The following is a 23,028-nucleotide window of genomic DNA, read 5'->3' on the forward strand; positions in this document are numbered from 1 at the left end:
ACGATTGCAGGACTTCACTAGGGCTGCCCCCACTCTCTGGAACTCACTTCCATCAGCCATCAGACTCACCCCCACCTTTAATACCTTCAAACAAGCTCTCAAGACTCACCTTTTCATGCTCGCATACCCCCCTACACCAGCACCATATGTTCTGTTAGACACCCTCTTAACAGATGCACCTATTGTCTCCACCCCCACTCTATAGATTGTAAGCCTCTGGCAGGGCCATCTCCCTAGTGTTTCCAGCTTGATTATGCAATCTTACTGTCAATCACCCCTCTTGTGGACTAGAACAGTCTCTATTTTGACCTATGACACTGTATTGTTCATTTGCATGATCTTGTTTTGTTGTGAGTTTCTCGTATGTCCTACCTTGTGTGTTAAATACAATAAATACTAATTTATAATAATAATATTAAATAATAATAATAATCGGCACCACCAGGGGGAGTGGTTAGGGTTAGGCACCACCCGAGCGGCGGTTCGTTTTAGGCAACACCAGGGGGGTGGTTAGGGTTAGGCACCACCAGGGGAGTGGTTAGTTTTAGGCACCACCAGGGGAGGGTTCTGTGTGAGGGTAGGGTTGGGTTAAGCTGGATTGTTGAATTACGTAACAATATTTAATGTTAATATCTTTTCGTTATTATTTCTCATCTGTTTTTACAATGGTATTTATCGTTAACCGAGCTTGAGAACGATGTTTATTGTTATCAGATGTCATTAACAACCGGCACCATTTTCTTTATCAACTTGGGTCCTTTTTTCACTGCGGCCTTTTTTCATGCACGCGTTGAGCTGCAGCATGTCATGTGAGAGCACTAAATTAAGCAGAGTAAATTGGCTGGTGCTGTGCGATCATTCTAAATCAGGGGGGCGCATCCTCACAAGTTTGCCTCGGGCAGCAAAAAGTCTAGAACCGGTCCTGGGTCCACTACAGATGGGCTGGAGTTTAAACTGCAATGGTTTTATTTTCTATTTTTTGTGTGCAACTGTGTGTTGTCAATTCACCATAAGGCTGCTTTCACAGTGCGACGTTAAAGTCGCACGTTATAAAAAGTAATAACGCAGACTAACGCACAGCAACACAAAGTCTGTGCAACATTCACAGTGCACACGTTGCGTTGTGAGTAACGTGTAGCAATATTTAGAAAGTGCTGCATGCTGTGCGTTATAAGCGTTATTATCTGCGTTGGACTGTTTGCACATGCTCAGTAATTTTTTCTTTTTGTAAAATGTGACGCATGCGCCGTTTTCGTTCCATCAGTATGCGACGAAAACGGCGCACCAACAGACACATAACAGTTTAAAATAACGTCTAACTTCAAAACCAACATGCGTTGCGTTAGGGGTACATTGTGCGACTTTAACGTCGCATCAAACTCAACGCCCCAGTGTGAAAGAGGCCTAAATGTGTTGGATGTGCTGTAAACTCACCATAGACTTGTAGAGGTCCTGTGCTTCTCTCTATAGGCTTCTCCAGACTGGGGTGCTTCACTCTGCAGATGAACTCTGACCCCTGGTCTGCCAGTGTCGGGGTGATCAGCAGGCTGGCTGTACAGCTGTATGTGTTGTCCGGCTGTATCTGAGCAGTGGTGATGTTTTGACTGTAATAATCAATACCAACCAGATTCCCATCTATCTGCTTCTTCAACCAGACCACAGTGAGGTCACATGGGAAATAATGTGATAATCTGTACTGTATCTTTGCTTTAGTATTGGCCAATAATGTCATTTTCTCTATTTCTTCTATTTGAGGGCACCATGGAAAATCTGCAAAACAAACCACATTTTATATAACAAGGGTATATTGGATGAGTGGATGGATGGGGCAGGGAACTGAAGTAGGCCAAGGCTCAAATCGGGCTGTAGTGCCATCAGAGGAGGGGTGTCGATCGGACATGCTGCACAATGGCGGGCCGATATGTTCGATTGGGTGCATGGCAGTAACGGCATGCGATAATTGTGAATGATGAACTAGATGGAATCCCCCGGCCACTGTCCTCCCTAATGTAAATGTAAACGTACCAACCCATGCCCCTGCATTAATACTTTAAGTATCTGCCACCCGCTGGACTCCTCTTCTGTGCTCTGGGGTGCGAACCCAGGAGAGGAGTTTGATGAGTGGCAGAAAGGTGAAGTAGTAATGCAGGGGCACGGGGGGGTACATTTAAACTAGGGGGGCAGTGGCCCGGGGCGACAAGGTGGCGTCATTAGGCCGATTACCAAAAGATTTCATGCTGAAATCGATCAGGAATTGGCCTGCAGTGTATGGCGACCAACACATCTCTCTGTCCGATCAGATTCGACCAGAGAGATCTGTCTATTGGTCGATTGGCCACCAAAATCGATAGATGTGTGGACACCTTAACTCATATTGTCTGCCGGTAATACTTCTTTTCAGACCAATCATATCCAGTGGAGACAAAAGCAAAGAAGCCTTGAGTATCCATAATAGGTTGGATGTATACAATTGCACATATGCAGATCATACACATCCGCATAAGAAGCAGCAAGATGATGACCTCTTGACGACCAGCTAACGCTGATTGGTGTAAACTGGTTGTCTGAGGGTTTCCATGGAAACCTTTCCATGTCAGTTCACGGAGGGTGTCTCCGTGAACAGCCGGAGAGCCGCCGATCGCGGCTCGCCGGCAAAATGTAAACACGCGGGGAAGAAATCCCCGCTGTTTACATCATACGGCGCTGCTGCGCAGCAGCGCCGTGACGTAGATCGGCGATCCCCGGCCTCTGATTGGCCGGGGATCGCCGGCATCTGATAGGCAGAAGCCTATCCTATCAGGCGCAGGACGGATATCCTGCGCCGCTCAGAGGGGAAGGGAGAGGGAGGGGCGGGCGAGACGGCGGAGAACTCTGCGGAGGGGGGCTTTGAAGAGCCCCCCCCGCTAAGCAAATGCAGCCGGCGGCGATCAGACCCCCCCAGCAGGACATCCCCCTAGTGGGGAAAAAAGGGGGGTAGTCTGATCGCCCTGCTGCACTCCTGATCAGTGCTGCGGGCTGTAGAGCCCACGCAGCACCGATCACTGAAAAAATCTCTGGTCGTCAAGTGGTTAATAGGGGATATTCAGAGCTGAAAAAACTTCTTTGGCCCTTATTCAAGTTTTCTCCTAGGTGATATTTTCACACCCTATCAATGCCTGGTGGTATGATTGTTTCCTGATTTCAGGGTCTAAATGTGGTACAATTTTATCATGAGCTTGATACGGGCAGCACAGTGGCCTAGTGGTTAGTGCTCTTGCCTTGCAGCGCTGGGTCGCATCCCAGCCAGGTCACTATCTGCAAAAAGTTTGTATGTTCTCCCTGTGTCTGTGTGGGTTTCCTCCGGGCACTCTGGTTTCCTCCCACAACCCAAAAACATACAGATAAGTTAATTGGCTCCCTCCTAAATTGGCCCTAGACTAAAATACATACACTACACAATGGGCTTGATTCACAAAAGAGTGCTAACTGTTAGCATGGCTGTTTTCGCGTGAATTTTCGCATTGCGTGCGATCGTGAATTTTCGCGTGAAACGATAACGTTTTCGCGTGCGAAAATGATATCGGTTTTGCGGGAAAATTCGCGTTTGCGCGCAAAAACGTTAGCACTCTTTTGTGAATCAAGCCCAATATATACATATGACTATTGTAGGGACTAGATTGTGAGCTCCTTGAAGGACAGTTAGTGACAAGACAATATGTATATATACTGTACAGCGCTGTATAAATACTACAATAATAATATCGCTTTCCATCATAATTAAGAATACCCAAACCCAAACCAATACTATTGACGATGGAAAAAGTATAGGCCAATGCAGCCCAATTTTATTAAAACTTATAAACATTTTAATATAAAACATATAAACTCTTGAACCATAAGAAAACCTAAACAGTGTTCAGGGCAAGGAAATCCGAAGGTTACTTAAACCGAAAACCTTGGGGATGAAACCTTGAACCGGCCCCCCGTCTCGGGGACAGCTGCATGCCCCTTTTACTCAACAACTTACGGAGAATGACCTTTCTTAATGTGAGGAATTCACCCGCGTGAATCCCTCCACCATTTTACCACCGACCTCTGGAAACCTTGCCCCACCAGCTGCAATGACAAAACACACCAACATTCCCCAAACTAAGGGAGGGAGGGTGGGAACATTACCTTTCTCCAGCTTCTCTGACCTTAACTCCTCCCCTTCCTCTCTGCCCAGGACCCGGCTCAGCAGCAACGGCAACTCCCACTTCCTGGCGAACGGCCAACCCCCTTTCCCCCCACAAAATTAACCCCTTAATGGGCAAGCTGTCTAGCCCTATCATGTGGGGGCCTCCCTAGCTCTCTATGCTTGCTCCTCCCAGCCCTAGCTTTTCGAACCTAAAAAAACAGTAAAAAGACATACCACAAAGAGATCTACAGCAGCCCTACACAGACTCAACTCCCCGGGATAACCAGTCCCAGCTACTTTTTTCTTTTACTCCAAGCGTGACTCGGGGTTACCACCAAGGAGGTTAAGCCACCAGCAAGGGCATCGATCCCCAGCAGATTTGATCACAGTTATCAAACCTGCCTGGGAAATTGATAAGTGTACGGGCAACATAAGAGTCGTAAGGGTTGATGCACTAACTAGCGGTAATACTGGCATGCACAGACAGCACACAGCAATATTACACTTATTTCCGCAGCAAGTATTGCAAGTTACACTATTAGCACAACCCACAGTACTCAACTAGTGTGCCCGTTGCTAAGGCAATGCCTCTACTAACAGTAAGACCCGTTAGCAGTGCTCATTACCTTAGCAACAGTAGTGCTAGTCTAGTACTGCGGCTCGCGCTAATAACATAATTCGCGGTACACAGTGGTAAGGGTAATATTGCTGTGTGCTGTCTGTTCATGGCAATATTACCGCAACTTTAGTGCATCCATTGCAAAGGCCTTTATTTAATTCACTTTTTCTCCTTAGTTTTCTCCTAGGATATACAATTTCCCCTTCTGTTTAAAATAACTTTTCAGCACTTTGCAAATGAAAAAGCGCAAAAAAGTAGGTGGGAAAAGGAGCCAGCCATCCAGCAAGGTATTTTAACCATTTCAAACTGGACATAGAGGCACGGCCTGTAGTTTTCGGGTTTCCAATGACATTCTTTTTCATTACTTCTTTAACCATTTCCAATCTGTTTTTAGGATCACCCACGCCCTTCCCAGCATCTATTTTTTTCCTGGGTGCTGGGAAGGATGTGGGTGAACCTGACAAAATGATCAGAACCAGGGCTTTGGAGGTTATTGGAAGTGAGGGGGGCGGGGCACAGCATCAGTGGTGGGGGGAGACTTATACAAGCGCCGGTGTAATCACCCCTTATTGCTCTAGGAGGGGATCAAGGTGGCAGACTTTGTCCGTCACTTTGATCTACAAAGGGGGACGCCATGCCAGACCAGATCCGGCACTGGCTTGCCTACATAATACAGCACTTTGGCCCAGGAGATAGTGGGGGAAATTCAAACTGTCATGTATGGGCAGTGGTGCTGAGGCTTATTACTCCCCCTGATCAATCCTGTGTCATTCTATTGCACTGCAAAACGGCCCGTTTAGTCCCTGCAACTTAGCTAACATAGCAGTATGTCCACCCCCCTCCCCCCTTGTGGCCATATTTCCCGAGCTCCTGCATTCCCAGAGCATGGGCTCCCATCCAGACGGCAGTACAAGTGGGGAGGATTGGACATGCTGCACATGCATCGAATGCGCATCAAATGCATTTACTAAATGTACGGGTAAAACTATAGCTGTAATTATTTCTTACCTGTTATATGCAGATCTCTGGATCCAGGCTGCGGTAGAGAGTCATGTGTCCAGGTCACACGGACTAAGGACTTGAAATATTCCCAGGGAACAACACACTCACTTGTAGCATCAAATGTCTTTTCATCATCGGTCTGAATTAGTTTCTTGGTTGACTTTAAAGATTTACCAGTTTGCTCCCAGGCCCAAATAATGTTAAGGTTTTGTGGGTAAAACTTCATGAAGCTCAGAGAGCATTGTACTTTGTCTGGTCCGTAAGGGGTAAAGGTTACATCTTTCTGCACCTGGGGGGCCACTGGGAGGAAATGAGAGACATAGAAGACTGTAAGGCAATTTTTAACAATCTGATGTTCGATAAGATCATTCAGTTCAAGAGGAAAAAAAATTGTATTTAAAGCAAATTTGAAGCAAAAAAAGAACCAAAAAAACTTGTATGTGTAGTACGGCTTCCTCCAGCCCCATGCGGACTGTGCACTCCATCACTGTCCTCCCCAACCACTCCCTTCTACTGTCAAAAGGCCCGATAGTTTGGCCAGTCGTGGTCAGTCTGGGCTCTTCCTTGCATGCATGGGCCGGCTGCACGTGCGCCCTCATCGCGCTCCTGTGGACGCAAGAGGGTCTGACTGGCCAAACTATCAAAGCTTTCTATGGGACAACAGAGCAGCCGAGGTGGATGGCGAGGGAGCCCACGGTTCACTTGGGGCTGGAGGAAGCCCCAGGTAAGTATAAATCAGGCACAATGTACTGTCTTAGGGTTCATTTAAATAAAAATGTTTGAAAGACTTAACAGTAGCGCTGGTCCTGAAGGAGGAAGCCTCGGAGTCACGTGATGCATTGTGTGGACCGCCAGTGAGTGAACGCCCCATGACCCTGTCAACTGCATCGGGTGCTGAAGTGTAGTGTGCGAGAGAAATTGGGTTTTTGAATTCATTCTTCCAAATTTGAACACTAAGACAAGTTAAAATGGTTACACTGATTCTTTTCAAGAACAGAAAACAAGAGGCATCAAAAGAACAAGAGCAACAAAACATGTGTCAAGCACTTTTCTCCCATAGGACACAAACGCGTAAGCTTGTCTCAGATCTTGAGACAAGACATAGAGCAACCTAAGAGAGCAGCAGCCAGCTTGGGTGTGCTCAAAAAACAAGAGTCAAAAGAAAACAAAATAGAAATGTCTGGGGATTAAATTCTTCCCTTGACCTCTTCCAGACGGCTGTAATTGAAGTCTATGCCGTTTATGTCCGCGTATCCCTGCCAAGGTGTAGATTACAACTTTCGCATTTGTGTGCTCACACCGCTCCCATTGTTTGCACCAATACTGCGACGCAGCAACTTGCTCGCTCTGCTATCAGGTTGACAGCAGAGCTCTGTATCTTGGTCAGGAGCCAAATTGGCTAAGGACAAATATATTTAATCAGTTGCTAATGCTGTCACTGACATATTTCTCAGCTTCCTGTCTAGACAGGAAGTGATGAAAATTTTCCCAGATGGGGCCTCCACACAGCTATTCAAATCCAAAAGAGGTTCTAGTCCTTTTTCCATACTATCCAAAGCTAAATACATTGGCATCTATTGAAAGACCCCTACCTAAGAAGAGAACTAGGAGCTAAACCAAAATGTGTCTTCAGGAGGGCCAAAAACGTAAAAATCCAGCTAGCACCCAGCAAAACAAGAAACACCACTGCACCCAAAAAAGACGTCCACCCACCCGATGACCATCAAGGAGGCATCTCACGATGCAACCAATCCAGGTGACTCTGCTGCAATAAGATACAAGAAGGTGCACAAGGATTTCTATCCACAACTACGGGGGAAAAGTACCCAATAATCCAGAAGATTGTGCCTTGGACTTCATCATCTACCTCATAATGTGCCCTTGTGGGCTACAATATTTAGGCCGCTCGACCCAACAGTTGAGAACACGATGGGGTCAACATAGGCGGAATATTGAGAGGGGCTTTATGAAATATGGTTTATCCAGACACTACAAAACTCAACACAGCCAGAGCACAGATATGACCAGCATCTGCCTCATTGAACAGATCCCAGAAGAATCTCAAGATAGACAAGGAAAACTGAAAAGAAGAGAAATGTGATGATTTGCTCAGCTGCCTGTGCAGGCAGGCAGCTTTTTGACCATTGTTTTGATTTGCATGCTGCAGGACTCTGGAAAGAAGAACTTCTGTCAGTTTTGCAGCTTGTGCTTGCAGAGGAATTTGCATACGTTGTCATGCAAATTGCCTGGCCACATTAATTGGAGGCGTGTACTATAAGTACTATGTCTTTCCCACAATGCTTCGCTGGTCATAAGGATTTAGTCCTGTGTAACACTCCTGCCGGGAGTGTCAGCCATGCTCTTTGTTTGAAGATCAGCTTAGAGTAATTCCTGAATCTGCGCTAGGCAGGTTTTCCCTAGTGCAGTTAGGATTGTTTATCTGTTTGTTTGTACCTTTGCCATTGTCCGGTCCCAGCGGTGGTCGACAGGAAATGGTTCTGATCTCTGTTCTTGGAGTATAGCTGGTGCAGCGGTTGCTACCAGCTATCTCTTCTGTTCTGTCTCCTGGGATCGCGCTAGCCACTTTTCGCTAGCGCTGTGGATCCTTCTGTTCTGTCTCATTGGATCGCGCTAGCCACTTTTCGCTAGCGCTGTGGATCCTTCTGTTCTGTTTCATTGGATCGCGCTAGCCACTTTTCGCTAGCGCTGTGGATCCTTCTGGTCTGTCTGTCTGAATCGCACTTGCCCTAGCATTAGTGGCAGTGGATTCCTCTGGTCTGGATCTTGGACCAAACCTCGGCTGCGGTTACTCCTGTTTGTCGTGTGCTTGGATCACACTGCTCTGACAGCAAGAGCAGTGGATCTTTCTGATACCTGGTTCGCACTGGCTCTGACGGTAAGAGCAGTGGTTCCTGTTTGATCGATTCTCGTTGTCTGTCTGTTTGCGTGCGCTTGCTGGTGCCTGCGGTAAGGCAACCGTGTAGCAAGCGCGTTTGTGTGGTGTCTGTCTTGTGTCGGTTAGTTAGGTGTGCTTGTCTCTATTGTGCTTATCACGTGGAGACCGCGCATAACCGCGTGCACTGTTGCGAATGAGTGCGGTGTTCGCGGTTAGCTAGCGTTTGTTATTTTTCGTATCTCCTCATTGTATTATTTGCTGTGCCTTTGCTAACCTCGTATTCTATTCTGATCTGCCTTGTGTCACGTCTGGCGATCGCACCTCTCGCGATCGCGTTCCTACTTCATATCTGCTGTTGTGTTTGCGCGGTCACGGGGTGGCGACTGGATTGGCGCACACACATACAATCTGTCCCTTTGCTCGTTCTCATTCGCAATCGCCTCTCTTGCGATTGCGTTCTGCGCTTCGTACAATTCCTGTCTGGCATTTGTGGAGGTACAGAGGATTGGTTCCTCTGCACTCCCCAGCGCCATCTGCCGACAGGAATTTTCCCTCTACGGGTGTGTAGCACCTTTTGCTGGGTGCCTGCAAATATACGCTTGTGGAGGATTTCCGCCGTGTCAGCGCACGCGTTGTGCGCTGATCACGGAGAAAGTTCCACAATAGTTACAAGAAATGTATTGGGTATTTCGATTAAACACGCTCCAACCTGAAGGCCTAAACATTTGCTTGGAGCATAACCTGTGACCCAACTTTGTCAGACCACCACACTAAATTGGACACTACATGGCCGCTCCCACGGGGCTCCTTCAACATGGCAGCTGATGCTTAAAACATGCTCTATTGGGCGGTGCAACACATGCCTTCTTGGTCCCCTAGCAACCTTAATAGCTTTCCCAGGCAACCGCCCCCCTCGCCCGCCCCCTTGGTGCTGCTCAGCGCATTCGCTGGTGCCGACACGCTGGTCATCTTACACGCCCCCTTGCATCACCAGGTGACGTCACCACGCCTCCTCTCCCAGCACGCCCTACCAGCTATTTACAGCATCCCTCCAGACACAGCTCGCTTTGGCGCTCAGGAGAGAGACATGTTGTATCAGGTGAGCCCTTTTTTCTCCCGAATTCCGGACATCAAATAGCCATAGGGCTGTAGTCCCCTGCCCTATACTAACACCCCGCAATACCAGGACCCAGACCTGGTAAATTTTTTAATCACATACCTCTATTGGAGGTTTGATTAACTACCCCTGCTCTACATATACCACCCACAAATACCAGTATTTCCCGCCTAATACAATATATATTCCCTCTTGACACCCCCGCCTGTATATATGTTGATATGTATTAACACGGCCAGAAGTGTATTCTGACTGTGTCATACTTACGCCCATGTTTTAAATAATCGTTGTGTTGGAGATTTTCGACCTTCATTCCAGCTCACATGTTACAGGAGGAGATCTCCTCATAAGTCTTATACTTACTAATATGCTACACTTCTAACCCTTTAGGGAACCCCCGACTGCATGAGCTCTACACCAGAGGCGTATCTAGAGGGGTTCAGGCATGGCTCGTGACATGGGCGCCACAGCACCATGGGCTCCATGACTGCTCTCCTCCCTCGTGCTCCACCACCCTACTTAGGGATGCCTCTCAGGTGTTTGTGGGGACACCTCTCATTACTTATACTGGGTGGGCTAATTATACTGGAAGACAACATCTCTCACTACCTATACTGGGAGGACACCTGGCACTAACTATACTGGGGGGCTACTTATGCTAGGGGACCCCTATCATTACCCATACTGAGGGGATACCGGCGGGGTACTTATACTGTGGGACAACTTTCATTACCTATACTGGGGGGCTGCTTATACTGGGGGGGCATACCTCTCAATACTTATGGCGTAATTTCCATGTCTGCCATAGGCGCTATATTGCCCAGATACGCCCCTGCTCTATACTTACCTATTTATATGCAATATACCCAACCCCCTGGGGCACTCCGGACTACATCTCTTATCAACAACTTTTTGTAATTTTAAGCCTTGTTGAAATTAATTTTAATTGTTATTTATATATATTTGTCTAATCTTATCTATAGCTACCTATATGTTATACTTATGTTTAACTGTATCTATAGCTACTTTTATTATATGCTAGCAATCATATTGTTAGTTATTGATGTTCAGTGTCTTATGTCCTTCCTGAATACCGCCATTTATGTTTAAAGGCACTACTAAAGACCTGAGGAAGCAGCTGAAGCCGTGAAACACGTTGTCATATGTGCCTTAATAATATTTGAGAAGTTACACATACTACCTTACGTGTGAGTCTTACTACTATAAGGTAGGAGCCTAGTACCTTACTATAACTACTGCAGTTTCTATATGAATCACGGATACACGTCCAAGGGCACCTCCTTCTTTCTCCCAAAGCTAAATATTATTTTTATTAGACTTGAACTTTGAGAGTGTTCACTATCGTTTGATGTACATTCTTGAGATGTTAAAAAGACCAACCTTCTCCCCTAACTGCATTAGTGGCTTGAAGCCAAAGATAGTTATGCTCTCAGTGACACTCGTTCTTATTTTGGCATGATGTTTGTTGGCACTATTGCTCTTTGGTTTTTTGGATTTGTATATTTTTTTATACAATGGAAATTAGAAGTTTCTTGACATCTTTGCACAAACATTGTTAATACAAAATGTATCTTCTGTAAAAATAACTCACCGTTTACCCTGGGAGGTCCGGTGCTTTTTTCTATTGGCTGCTCCAGGCTGGGGTGTTCCACTCTGCAGATGATCTCCAGCTCCTCCATGTCTGATGTTGGTGTGAAGGATAAGCAGGGGGAGCAGGTGAATGAGTTATCAGCCATTCTCTCATGCTGCATGGGAAGCATTGTGTACCGCGTGTAATGTGAACATTTATTCACTCGCGCCCCCTTCTTCTCTATCCAAGTCACCTTCAGGTCTTTTGGGAAGTAGCCGGAGATTTCATATTCTACTGTGGCTTTTGTACCCACTTGCAGAATAAGGGGGGGTATTTTTGTTATTGCTGGATGCCACGGAAAATCTGTGGATTATCAACAAGGAATAATAAACAATAAAGAAAGAAACAATGCCCCAGGTTGGTTTAACTGTCTTTCTCAGTTTAGACAACATGCAATAATTGTAATGTAGAACCCCATGAATTCATGCTTGCATTTACTTATTTTTTCACTTTTTAAAGCCAATCTACTTTAGCAAATTTTTACTATGCCATCAATTAACTAAATGTTGTTTCTCCTACCTCGTAGCCTGTCACTAACCCCCATACTCCAGAAGTTTTCAGTGTTGTGCATAGGCTTCTGTCCAGTCCAGAGTTGATTTCTGGAGGTGCATCTGGGAGGAAACATGGTGCTTTTGCCACTTTTCCACTCACTCCACAAATGATTGGAGTGGAGGCATGGTTGTTACAGCCATGGACCCCCTTGTATATGGAGTGATGGGAAGTGTGGTTTCAGTGGTAGTGCAGACCAATGTGAGAGCAACACGAGGGTTCTTGGGAAATGGCCTGGGGGGTTGTGAGGTGGAGGAGTCAGGAGAGCACCAGAGAGTACGGTGTTAAATACACCCTATCCCATATGCTGTCAAGGCATTTTGTATTGACCTGAGGAAGCGGGCCATGACCTGTGAAATGCGTTGTCAGATTGCTTTTTGAATAAACATTTTTCCAGTTGAATTGGTGTTTATATCTATTGGTGAGGTAAGCGATTGCCTCTCTTTTTTATTTTTATTTATATTTTAAAACACTAAAATAGAACACACATTGGGCACCTCCATCTTACCCATTAACAGATACTTAATGCATCCCACATGTCTATAAATGAGGCTGATTGTGCACCTTAAAGAGACTCTGTAACAAAATGTTCAGCCTTATTTCTTCTATCCAATAAGTTCCTATACCTATTCTAATGTGGTCTGTCTTACTGCAGCCTTTCCTAGTTGCACAGTGGCTGTATTATCTCTGTTATATAATCTAATCTTCTTTGCTTTGTCAGCACAGGCTGAAATGTGCTGCTCTGCTTGTGATAGGAAGAAGCTATATACACCCTCTCCACACCCCCTCCAGGCTCTGTGCGAGTCACAGACTGAGCTCCTCTCAGCCTATCACATTCTGGTTAGCAGCCATGTCTTTTTTTGTAAACACTGCGTAACACTGGCAATTACAAGCCAGGATTGCAGCAGGGAGTGGCAGAAACAGCACAGAGGGGCCCAGGAGAACATAATGAATAGAATGGTATGCTTTTTATTGCAAGAATTTTAGAGTACAGATTCTCTTTAATGTGTACCGGAGCTCAGGAATCTAAAAAGGTTTATACATACTTGGGGCTTCCTCCAGCCCCTTATGCTCCGATCGCTCCCACGCAGCCATCCTCAGTCTCCTGCAGCACCAGTACCGGGTCCCGGCACTTCTGTCAGTTGGAGCCAGTCTGGCGTAAGAGAAGTGTGCCCTTTATGTATCTCTCCAGCAGCTGCTGGAGAGATACGTAGAGGGCGCACTTCTCCTGCGTAGACTGGCTGTGACTGATGGAAATGCGGGGACCCGATACCGGCACTGCAGAAGATTGAGGACGGCAACGTGTGAGCGATCGGAGCGTATGGGGCTGGAGGAAGCCGCAGGTATGCTTTTTAGATTCCTGAGCTCTTTAAGGTCTAGATATAAAAGAAAAATATAAAATAAATTTACAGGTTGAGCAGATATCAGGTTAAGACATTTTGTCTGTAAATGTATGCATAGTTGATAGGTTTTCTCACCATCTCGCACAGATATCTCTCTGGAGTCTTGACTTTCCATAGATGGATGATCCCAGGTCACTTTGATGCTATGGGATGGGTATTTAAAGAGACATCCAGGAATTGTACATTGACTGGTGATATTAAATGTGCCATCTGGACTCTTGCTGGGTTTCCCCTCTGCAGGCGTCTCCGCATGGTTTGACCCACAGAACCAGCTAATCTTTATATTTTCTGGGTAAAAGCTGGAGAGTGTGAAGGACGCTACAATATCTCCTGGGTCATTAATGGAGAGTTGTATGGGCTGCTGGGCCGTAGGTCTCACTGTAAGAGAGGAACAAAAAAAGGGACAAAAGTGAGAAGAATACATTATAGTTTGTTTTTAGCTGGCAACCACATTCTATATACCTCCCATAGAGGTACATCTAATATGGGGCCCGGCCACTGTCTGGTCATTGGAGCTCCAGTACATATCCCTTTAGCTTTGGACCTCTTGCTTGGCACACTTTTTCTCCAACTCACTTTCCCAGTATTTGGGGTGGTCAGTCTATTTGCTCCTGGTCTGGCATGGTGGACTAAGGTGGTCCCATTCACATATCATCATACTTCCGCTGCTCGCTCTGCTGGCAGCATTCATCCTCTCTGGCTTGTGGCATCCCCTGACCATATTTGTATTGCTACTCTTGCTGTCCTGTTGCCCTTTCTTCAAAATGTGGCAATATTTGTATGTTTCTAGCTCACTTAGGGCCAGTGCACACCGAAAACCGCTAGCAGATCCGCAAATGCTAGCGGTTTTTGAAGCTGTTTTTCAGAGTGATTCTAGGCATGGTTAGAGAGATTTTCTAAACATGCCTAGCGTTTTTTAAATCGTTTTTGTCTAGCAGATTTTATATTTTGTTACAGTAAAGCTGCAACTGAACAGCTTCTGTAACAAAAATGCCCGGAAAACTGCTCTAATCTAGAGTTTTTCAGAGCGGTTTTCCACTTTCCTATACTTTACCATTGAGGCATCATCTCAGAAATCAACAATAATGCTGCAGGACCCGAGTTTGCGTTTGGGGAATAAACGAACCGCTCTGGTGTGCACTATTCCATTGCAATACATTAGCCAAGTGGTTTTCAGCCTGCAAGCGTTTTAAAAAATGCTCAAAACTGCTCTTAGTGTGCACCAGCCCTTAAAGAGAGTCTGAAGCCAAATTAAATACTTCTTTTTACCTGCAATTTATCTTAAGCAATATCAGCAGTGCTGAAATGTCACGTTCCTGTGGCAGAATGAGGTCTTTATACCCCCCAAATCCTGGGCAAAATTCCACAATTTTCCAGTCGTGGATTTTGCTGACCGTGGAGGCAGAGCTTTGTGCTGTAGCTCTGCCTCTGCTCACGTCAATCTCTACTGATCTCCGCCTCTCCCCGCCCCTCTCAGTGAAAGAAGACTGAAAGGGTCGGGGAGAGGCGGCAATCGGCGAAGATTGACTCCAGCAGAGGCAGAGCTACAGCACAAAGCTATGCCTGCAACAGGAAGTGATCCCCGAATTTTGGGGGAGTATAAAGACCTTGTTCTGCCGCGGGAATGCGGCGTTTCAGCACTGGTGATATTGCTTAAGATAAATTGCTGGTAAAAAGAAGTATTTAATTTGGCTTCAGACTCTCTTTAAAGGAAGTAGATCTGTAGCTAAATCGGGCAAAGCAGGTGCATTCGGCACCATGTGCGGGCCAAGTGACTCCTGAGTTGTGTGGTGCTGCAGCAGTAATGCCATTCTCTGCAGCTTGCACATGGCGGTCACCGGACCCCTAATTACTTACTTCTCCCTCTGAGTTGCTACGACTCGGAGGGGGAATCGTGTTTAACGCTGCCAGGAACTTAAGCTAGGGTGAGCAGTCATTCGGCTCATCCTGCGCCCAACTCATCAGCAGTATGCAAATTGGGTGTTGTTGACAAATTTAATTTGCTTATTGATCAAATATTGATAAAAAAAAATATTATCTACAAAATAGCCCATGTGCTTCAGGCAGAGCCCTAAATCGTAGCTCCCAGTTTTCATAAGATAACTGGACTCACCCATCACCTGTAGGGGTCCTGTTGTCCTCTCTATTGGCTCCTCCAGACTATGGTGCTCCACCCTGCAGATGACCTCTGACCCCTGATCCTCCAGTGACGGGGTGATCTCCAGCATTGCATTATGGGTAAATGTTTTATCTGTCTGGTGCTCAGATCTGATGTCTACAATCCTGAATCTTCCACTGTTAGTAATAGGAGATAATTCTTCCTTTCCAATCACTTTCTTGAACCAGTTCACAGTCAGCTCATCAGGGTAGAAGTGAGACATTGTACATCGTAGTTGTGTCTCTTTATTGACGTACAGTTCTTTAATTTGCATCATCTCTACTTCTGGTCGTACAAAAAAATCTAGAAAGACAAGAGTATAAAATTATTCTGTATAGGACGATAGTTTTCTTATCACACTAGGCACCTCCTGTTACTATTTCCAGTATTGCTAGCTCCATCCCTTTATCAGATACTAACCTATGGAGAGGAAAGAAGATGGATCCTATAGAGCCTTCCCTGTCCTCCCTCCATGTCCCCTCATTCCAGCACTGTCACCCCTGTCCCACGTATTTGACTAACTGGTCGAATATGCCTTCAAGGACCACGGAAGGCTTTGGGAGTGTTCATATGCCCAAGTGCTCCTAAAGACGAGGACCTCCGTACTGAACATGTTCAAGCATGCATGCACGCTCATGTGCAGTACCGAGCCACTCATCTTCGGGAGCACTCAGGGACACAATTGCTCCTGAAGCCTTTTTGAGGACTCCCGGAGGTGGCAAATTTGAATGGTGGACAGTGGGGGAACCTGAACACTGAGAGAGCACCGGGAAGGCTCTATAGCCAGAACCTTCCCTCTCCATAGGTGAGTTTATTTTTTCTTTCTAATTGTAGATTTGCTTTAGGCCCCTTTTACACTAGCAGGCTAAACCTGCATTGTGTTACCCTATTTTGCTGCAAGTGACCACAAAAGCAATGCAAGTCTGTGGAGCCTTTTACACTTACTGCCTTGTGGTATACCAAAAGTGTCCGAACCGACCCAAGGGCAACAGCGCGTTACTGCAAGCAATGTGCTTCAGGTAATGGTAGTCTATAGGCGACGCGCGTAGTGTAAACAACGCGCATGTGCTGATGGACGGGATTCCCAGTGATGTCACTTGGTTACATATAAATATATTTTTTTGCATTGCGGTGGGATGCAACAGGGGCATTACATTCCCACCGCAAAGCAAAAAATAGATGTGAAACCATCTTTGAAGAGGAAGCACATTGACACATATAGTAAAACGTAGTATATTATTACGATTTTGGTATATATAGTGCCAACATCTTCCACAGCGCTGTACAGAGTATATTGTCTTGTCACTAATTGTCCCAGAGAGGAGCTCACAATCTAATCCCTACCATAGTCATAAGTCTATATTGTGTAGTGTATGTATCATAGTGTAGGGCCAATTTAGGAGGAAGCCAATTAACTTATCTGTATGTTTTTTGGGGATGTGGGAGGAAACCAGAGTACCTGGAGGAAACCCACACAGACACGGGGAGAACATACAAACTCCATGCAGATAGTGCCCTGGCTGGGATTTGAACCAGGGACCCAGCATTGCAAGGCAGCAGTGCTAACCACTACGCCACCATGCTGCCCATACATCATTCAGGATACTCAATCTTGGGGTTAAAAACGAAATATCCCACAGTAACTTGTCAGCATTAACCACTTGAGGACCGTGGGCTTTCTACCCCTTAAGGACCAGGCACTTTTTTCCCATTCAGACCACTGCAGCTTTCACGGTTTATTGCTCGCTCATACAACCTACCACCTAAATGAATTTTAGCTCCTTTTCTTGTCACTAATAAAGCTTTCTTTTGGTGCTATTTGATTGCTGCTGCGATTTTTACTTTTTATTATATTCATCAAAAAAGACATTAATTTTGGCAAATAAATGATTTTTTTAACTTTCTGTGCTGACATTTTTCAAATAAAGTAAAATTTCTGTATACATGCAGCGCGAAAAATGTGGACAAACATGTTTTTGATTAAAAAAAACCCATTCAGTGTATATTTATTGGTTTGGGTAAAAGTTATAGCGTTTACAAACTATGGTGCAAAAAGTGAATTTTCCCATTTTCAAGCATCTATGACTTTTCTGACCCTCTGTCATGTTTCATGAGGGGCTAGAATTCCAGGATAGTATAAATACCCCCCAAATGACCCCATTTTGGAAATAAGACATCCCAAAGTATTCACTGAGAGGCATAGTGAGGTCATAGAAAATATTATTTTTTGTCACAAGTAAGCGGAAAATGACACTTCGTGACAAAAAAAAAAAAAAAAGTTTCCATTTCTTCTAACTTGCGAAAAAAAAATATGAAAACTGCCACGGACTCACCATGCCCCTCTCTGAATACCTTGAAGTGTCTACTTTCCAAAATGGGGTCATTTGTGGGGTGTGTTTACTGTCCTCGCATTTTGGGGTGTGCTAATTTGTAAGCACCCCTGTAATTCCTAAAGGTGCTCATTGGACTTTGGGCCCATTAGCGCAGTTAGGCTGCAAAAAAGTGCCACACATGTGGTATTGCCGTACTCAGTAGAAGTAGTATAATGTGTTTTGGGGTGTATTTTTACACATACCGATGCTGGGTGGGAGAAATATCTCTGTAAATGACAATTTTTTCATTGTTTTTACACACAATTGTCCATTTACAGAGAGATTTCTCCCACTCAGCATGGGTATGTGTAAAAATACACCCCAAAACACATTATACTACTTCTCCTGAGTACGGCGATACCACATGTGTGGCACTTTTTTGCACCCTAACTGCGCTAAGGGGCCCAAAGTCCAATGAGTACCTTTAGGATTTCACAGGTTATTTTGAGAAATTTTATTTTTTGTCACAAGTTAGCGGAAATTGACTTTTATTGTTTTTTTTCACAAAGTGTCATTTTCCGCTAACTTGTGACAAAAAATAAAATCTTCTATGAACTCACCGTACTACTAACGGAATACCTTGGGGTGTCTTCTTTCTAAAATGGAGTCATTTGTGGGGTTCCTATACTGTCCTGGTATTTTAGGGGCCCTAAACCGTGAGGAGTAGTCTTGAAACAAAATTTCTCAAAATGACCTGTGAAATTTTAAAGGTACTCATTGGACTTTGGGCCCCTTAGCGCAGTTAGGGTGCAAAAAAGTGCCACACATGTGGTATCGCCGTACTCGGGAGAAGTAGTACAATGTGTTTTGGGGTGTATTTTTACACATACCCATGCTGGGTGGGAGAAATAACTCTGTAAATGGACAATTGTGTGTAAAAAAATCAAAAGATTGTCATTTACAGAGGTATTTCTCCCACCCAGCATGGGTATGTGTAAAAATACACCCCAAAACACATTATACTACTTCTCCCGAGTACGGCGATACTACATGTGTGACACTTTTTTGCACCCTAACTGCGCTAAGGGGCCCAAAGTCCAATCAGTACCTTTAGGATTTCACAGGTCATTTTTGTTTCAAGACTACTCCTCACGGTTTAGGGCCCCTAAAATGCCAGGGCAGTATAGGAACCCCACTAATGACCCCATTTTAGAAAGAAGACACCCCAAGGTATTCCGTTAGGAGTATGGTGAGTTCATAGAAGATTTTATTTTTTTGTCACAAGTGAGCGGAAATTGATTTTAATTGTTTTTTTTCACAAAGTGTCATTTTCCGCTAACTTGTGACAAAAAATAAAATCTTCTATGAACTCACCATACTCCTAACGGAATACCTTTGGGTGTCTTCTTTCTAGAATGGGGTCACTTGTGGGGTTCCTATACTGCTCTGGCATTTTAGGGCCCTAAACCGTGAGGAGTAGTCTTGAAACCAAATGTCGCAAAATGACCGGCGCTTCCGAACGGCCGGCGGGTTACAGCGCGAGGGGGCGAGGGGGCGGAGCCAGGCGCCCGATCGCGTCACGAATGACGCGATCGCGCCGCCCATGCCCCTACAAGGACCGCCGCCATTTGTCTATACGGCGGACCTTGCGGGGTCCACTTCCCGGCCGCCAATTGTCTATACGGCGGTCGGGAAGTGGTTAAAGATGCCTAGATTAGTAATGAATTTAGGAATGTAGATTGGGGTGAGGAAAGATTTTACTTTATTTTTAAAACATCGACTACATCATTTATAAAATAATACTGTAAAAAATTAGCAATTTTATTCATTAAGTTTTATCCAGTAAAGTTTCTATGAAAGTTAATAAAATTCTACCGTTATAGTATTCCTCATTGGTCGGAGGCATGTGTTTGATGCTGCAGAAAGAGTATGGGCCTGATTCACAAAGCGGTGCTAACAGTTAGCACGCTGGTGAAAAGCCCTTTATTACGCCTAAACTCAGTTTAGGCGTGATAAGTTTAGGTGTGATAAGTTTAGGTGTGATAAGTTTAGGCGTGATAATTTTAGGCGTGATAAGTTTAGACGTGATAAGTTTAAGCACCAACTGGGTTAGCACTGCAGTGCACAGCTGATCATAAGTTTTGCGCTAGCAAAGTCTGATGCACTTTGCATAGAGTTTAATGGCGCTGCTTTGCGTGCGGGACTTTGCGCGCGATCTAAACTTATCTAAACTTATCACGCCTAAACTTATCACGCCTAAACTGGCTTTTCACCAGCGTGGTGCAATGGTTATCACGCCTAAAGCTTCTAACTGGGTTAGCACCGCTTTGTGAATCGAGCCCTATATGTGAATAGCAGTAGCCAGTTGGCTGTTTAAAGCAATCCTAAATTGACATGTGACATGTCATCAGTGGTGCTCAACAGAGCTCGAATATTCGAGTAGCTCGAATATTCGAGCTCTTTTTCAGCTATTCGAGCTCGGTATTCGAGCTCCGAATAGCTGCAGCTATTCGAATGGGCTATTCGAGTAAACTCGAATAGCTCATTCACTATTCGCGCTAATCGAGCAAACAGCGCTATTCGAGCTCGAATACCGAGCTCGAATAGCGTCATAGCCCAGATTGATGTCCTTTGAGCCAATCAGAGGGCTCCCAGGCCCTCTGACGGCAGCCAATCACAGAGGGGGACCCTGGCCAGCCCCTACCCTATAAATAGCGGCCGCCATGTTAGGTTTTTCCGTCCTTGCTTGAGACTTGTACAGAGAGAGATCTGCTCCTTTGTGCTTTGGCTTAGCAAGTGCTCTATAGTGGTCAACTACCTAGCGTTTTTGCTCACATACACCTGCTCTATACACCTATATTGTTGTTAGTTAGATAGACATTGTATTTTAGTTAGTAGCTTTTGTGTTACATAGAGACAGCTGCTGCAGGCTTACAGCTTTAGGCCTCAGGGCCTGCCTGTGTGGGCAGCTGTTCTCTCCTGTCCTCTGTTAGTTTATTTCTCATCTATACCAGTATTTCTGCTGTCCTTTACTACTGAGTGATTGTATTTTGTATTGTAGTTATATACTGTAACTGTACTAGGACACTCACTGTCACTGTTTGTTCATAGCTCCTGCGTGTGCGTGCACTCACTGTCTGTAGTGTACACACACTCTATTTCCTTGTGATTACTACTGATTATTGTAACTTCTAGTTGTACTTCCTGACTGTTACTACTTACTTACTGTACTAGGGACACTCACTCAGTCTCTGTTCATAGGCTAGCTCCTGCGCGTGTTTGCGCGTGCGTGCACTCACTGTCTGTAGTGTACACACACTCTATTTCCTTGTGATTACTACTGATTATTGTAACTGTCTGCTAGTTGTACTTCCTGACTGTTACTACTTACTTACTGTACTAGGGACACTCACTCAGTCTCTGTTCATAGGCTAGCTCCTGCGCGTGTTTGCGCGTGCGTGCACTCACTGTCTGTAGTGTACACACACTCTATTTCCTTGTGATTACTACTGATTATTGTAACTGTCTGCTAGTTGTACTTCCTGACTGTTACTACTTACTTACTGTACTAGGGACACTCACTCAGTCTCTGTTCATAGGCTAGCTCTTGCGCGTGTGTGCGCGTGCGTGCACTCACTGTCTGTAGTGTACACACACTCTATTTCCTTGTGATTACTACTGATTATTGTAACTGCTAGTTGTACTTCCTGACTGTTACTACTTACTTACTGTAGTAGGGACACTCACTCAGTCACTGTTCATAGGCTAGCTCCTGCGCGTGTTTGCGCGTGCGTGCACTCACTGTCTGTAGTGTACACACACTCTATTTCCTTGTGATTACTACTGATTATTGTAACTGCTAGTTGTACTTCCTGACTGTTACTACTTACTTACTGTAGTAGGGACACTCACTCAGTCTCTGTTCATAGGCTAGCTCCTGCGCGTGTGTGCGCGTGCGTGCACTCACTGTCTGTAGTGTACACACACTCTATTTCCTTGTGATTACTACTGATTATTGTAACTGCTAGTTGTACTTCCTGACTGTTATTACTTACTTACTGTAGTAGGGACACTCACTCAGTCACTGTTCATAGGCTAGCTCCTGCGCGTGTGTGCGCGTGCGTGCGTGCACTCACTGTCTGTAGTGTACACACACTCTATTTCCTTGTGATTACTACTGATTATTGTAACTGCTAGTTGTACTTCCTGACTGTTACTACTTACTTACTGTAGTAGGGACACTCACTCAGTCACTGTTCATAGGCTAGCTCCTGCGCGTGTTTGCGCGTGCGTGCACTCACTGTCTGTAGTGTACACACACTCTATTTCCTTGTGATTACTACTGATTATTGTAACTTCTAGTTGTACTTCCTGACTGTTACTACTTACTTACTGTACTAGGGACACTCACTCAGTCTCTGTTCATAGGCTAGCTCCTGCGCGTGTTTGCGCGTGCGTGCACTCACTGTCTGTAGTGTACACACACTAATCAGTAGTAATCACAAGGAAATAGAGTGTATTTTCTAGTTAGTGTACTAGGGGACACACTCACTGTTCACTGTTCACACTTACTGATTACCGATTTTTGTATTTTGTATTTGTACTGTACTAATCACTTAGCGATCTAATCACTTAGTGATTAGTGTCACCTCACCCAACAACCCACTCCATTAAAGTACCCCACTTTTCACCCGCACTTTTAAAAAACGTTTGTGTTTACGCCCAAAAAGTCTAGGATGTCTGGAAGTGGCAGCCAGCGCGGTTTGGGCAAGGGGAAGGGCAGCAAGGGAATCAGGAGGAGAGGGAGCAGCATTGTGGCAAGCCGCGGCCGCGCCACCATGCACAGTTCCGCAGCAGCAGCGTCAGTGGCTAACATTCCTCCTATAGCCACTGGCCGTGGACGCCTTGGGCGCCGCCCAGCAGGAGCATCTGCAACTCACGCTGCAGAGACACAGCAGCAGCGTGTAGCACCTGCTCCTATTTTCCTCCAGCCGGGTCGGAAACGTCCCATTGAGGAAAAGGATGCATCCACTGTGGTGCAACTGATGACGGAGGATGAGCAGCCCGCCATCAGCTCTGCATCCAAGGCCTCCACCCTCACCACCACCACCCCTGTTCGCAGCAGCCGCCCAGCAGGGCCTGGGAAGGAGGCCAGTTCACCGTCA

The 23,028-nt window shown here is 45.5% G+C and overlaps 1 protein-coding gene across 1 annotated transcript in view; it reads right to left on the reverse strand.

Moving 5' to 3' along the window:
- LOC137524121 (uncharacterized) overlaps positions 1 to 23,028 on the reverse strand; it is a 131,169-nt gene that overhangs the window by 64,348 nt on the left and 43,793 nt on the right. The window contains exons 7-11 of the mRNA XM_068243656.1: positions 15,507 to 15,854; positions 13,469 to 13,771; positions 11,403 to 11,744; positions 5,784 to 6,077; positions 1,435 to 1,770 (exon numbers count right to left, since the gene is read on the reverse strand). Coding sequence (XP_068099757.1) covers positions 1,435 to 1,770; positions 5,784 to 6,077; positions 11,403 to 11,744; positions 13,469 to 13,771; positions 15,507 to 15,854 — 1,623 coding nt within the window. The remainder of the gene's footprint in view (positions 1 to 1,434; positions 1,771 to 5,783; positions 6,078 to 11,402; positions 11,745 to 13,468; positions 13,772 to 15,506; positions 15,855 to 23,028) is intronic.

Source organism: Hyperolius riggenbachi, chromosome 7 (assembly GCF_040937935.1).
Source record: "Hyperolius riggenbachi isolate aHypRig1 chromosome 7, aHypRig1.pri, whole genome shotgun sequence".
In the NCBI taxonomy this organism is placed as follows: Eukaryota; Metazoa; Chordata; class Amphibia; order Anura; family Hyperoliidae; genus Hyperolius; species Hyperolius riggenbachi.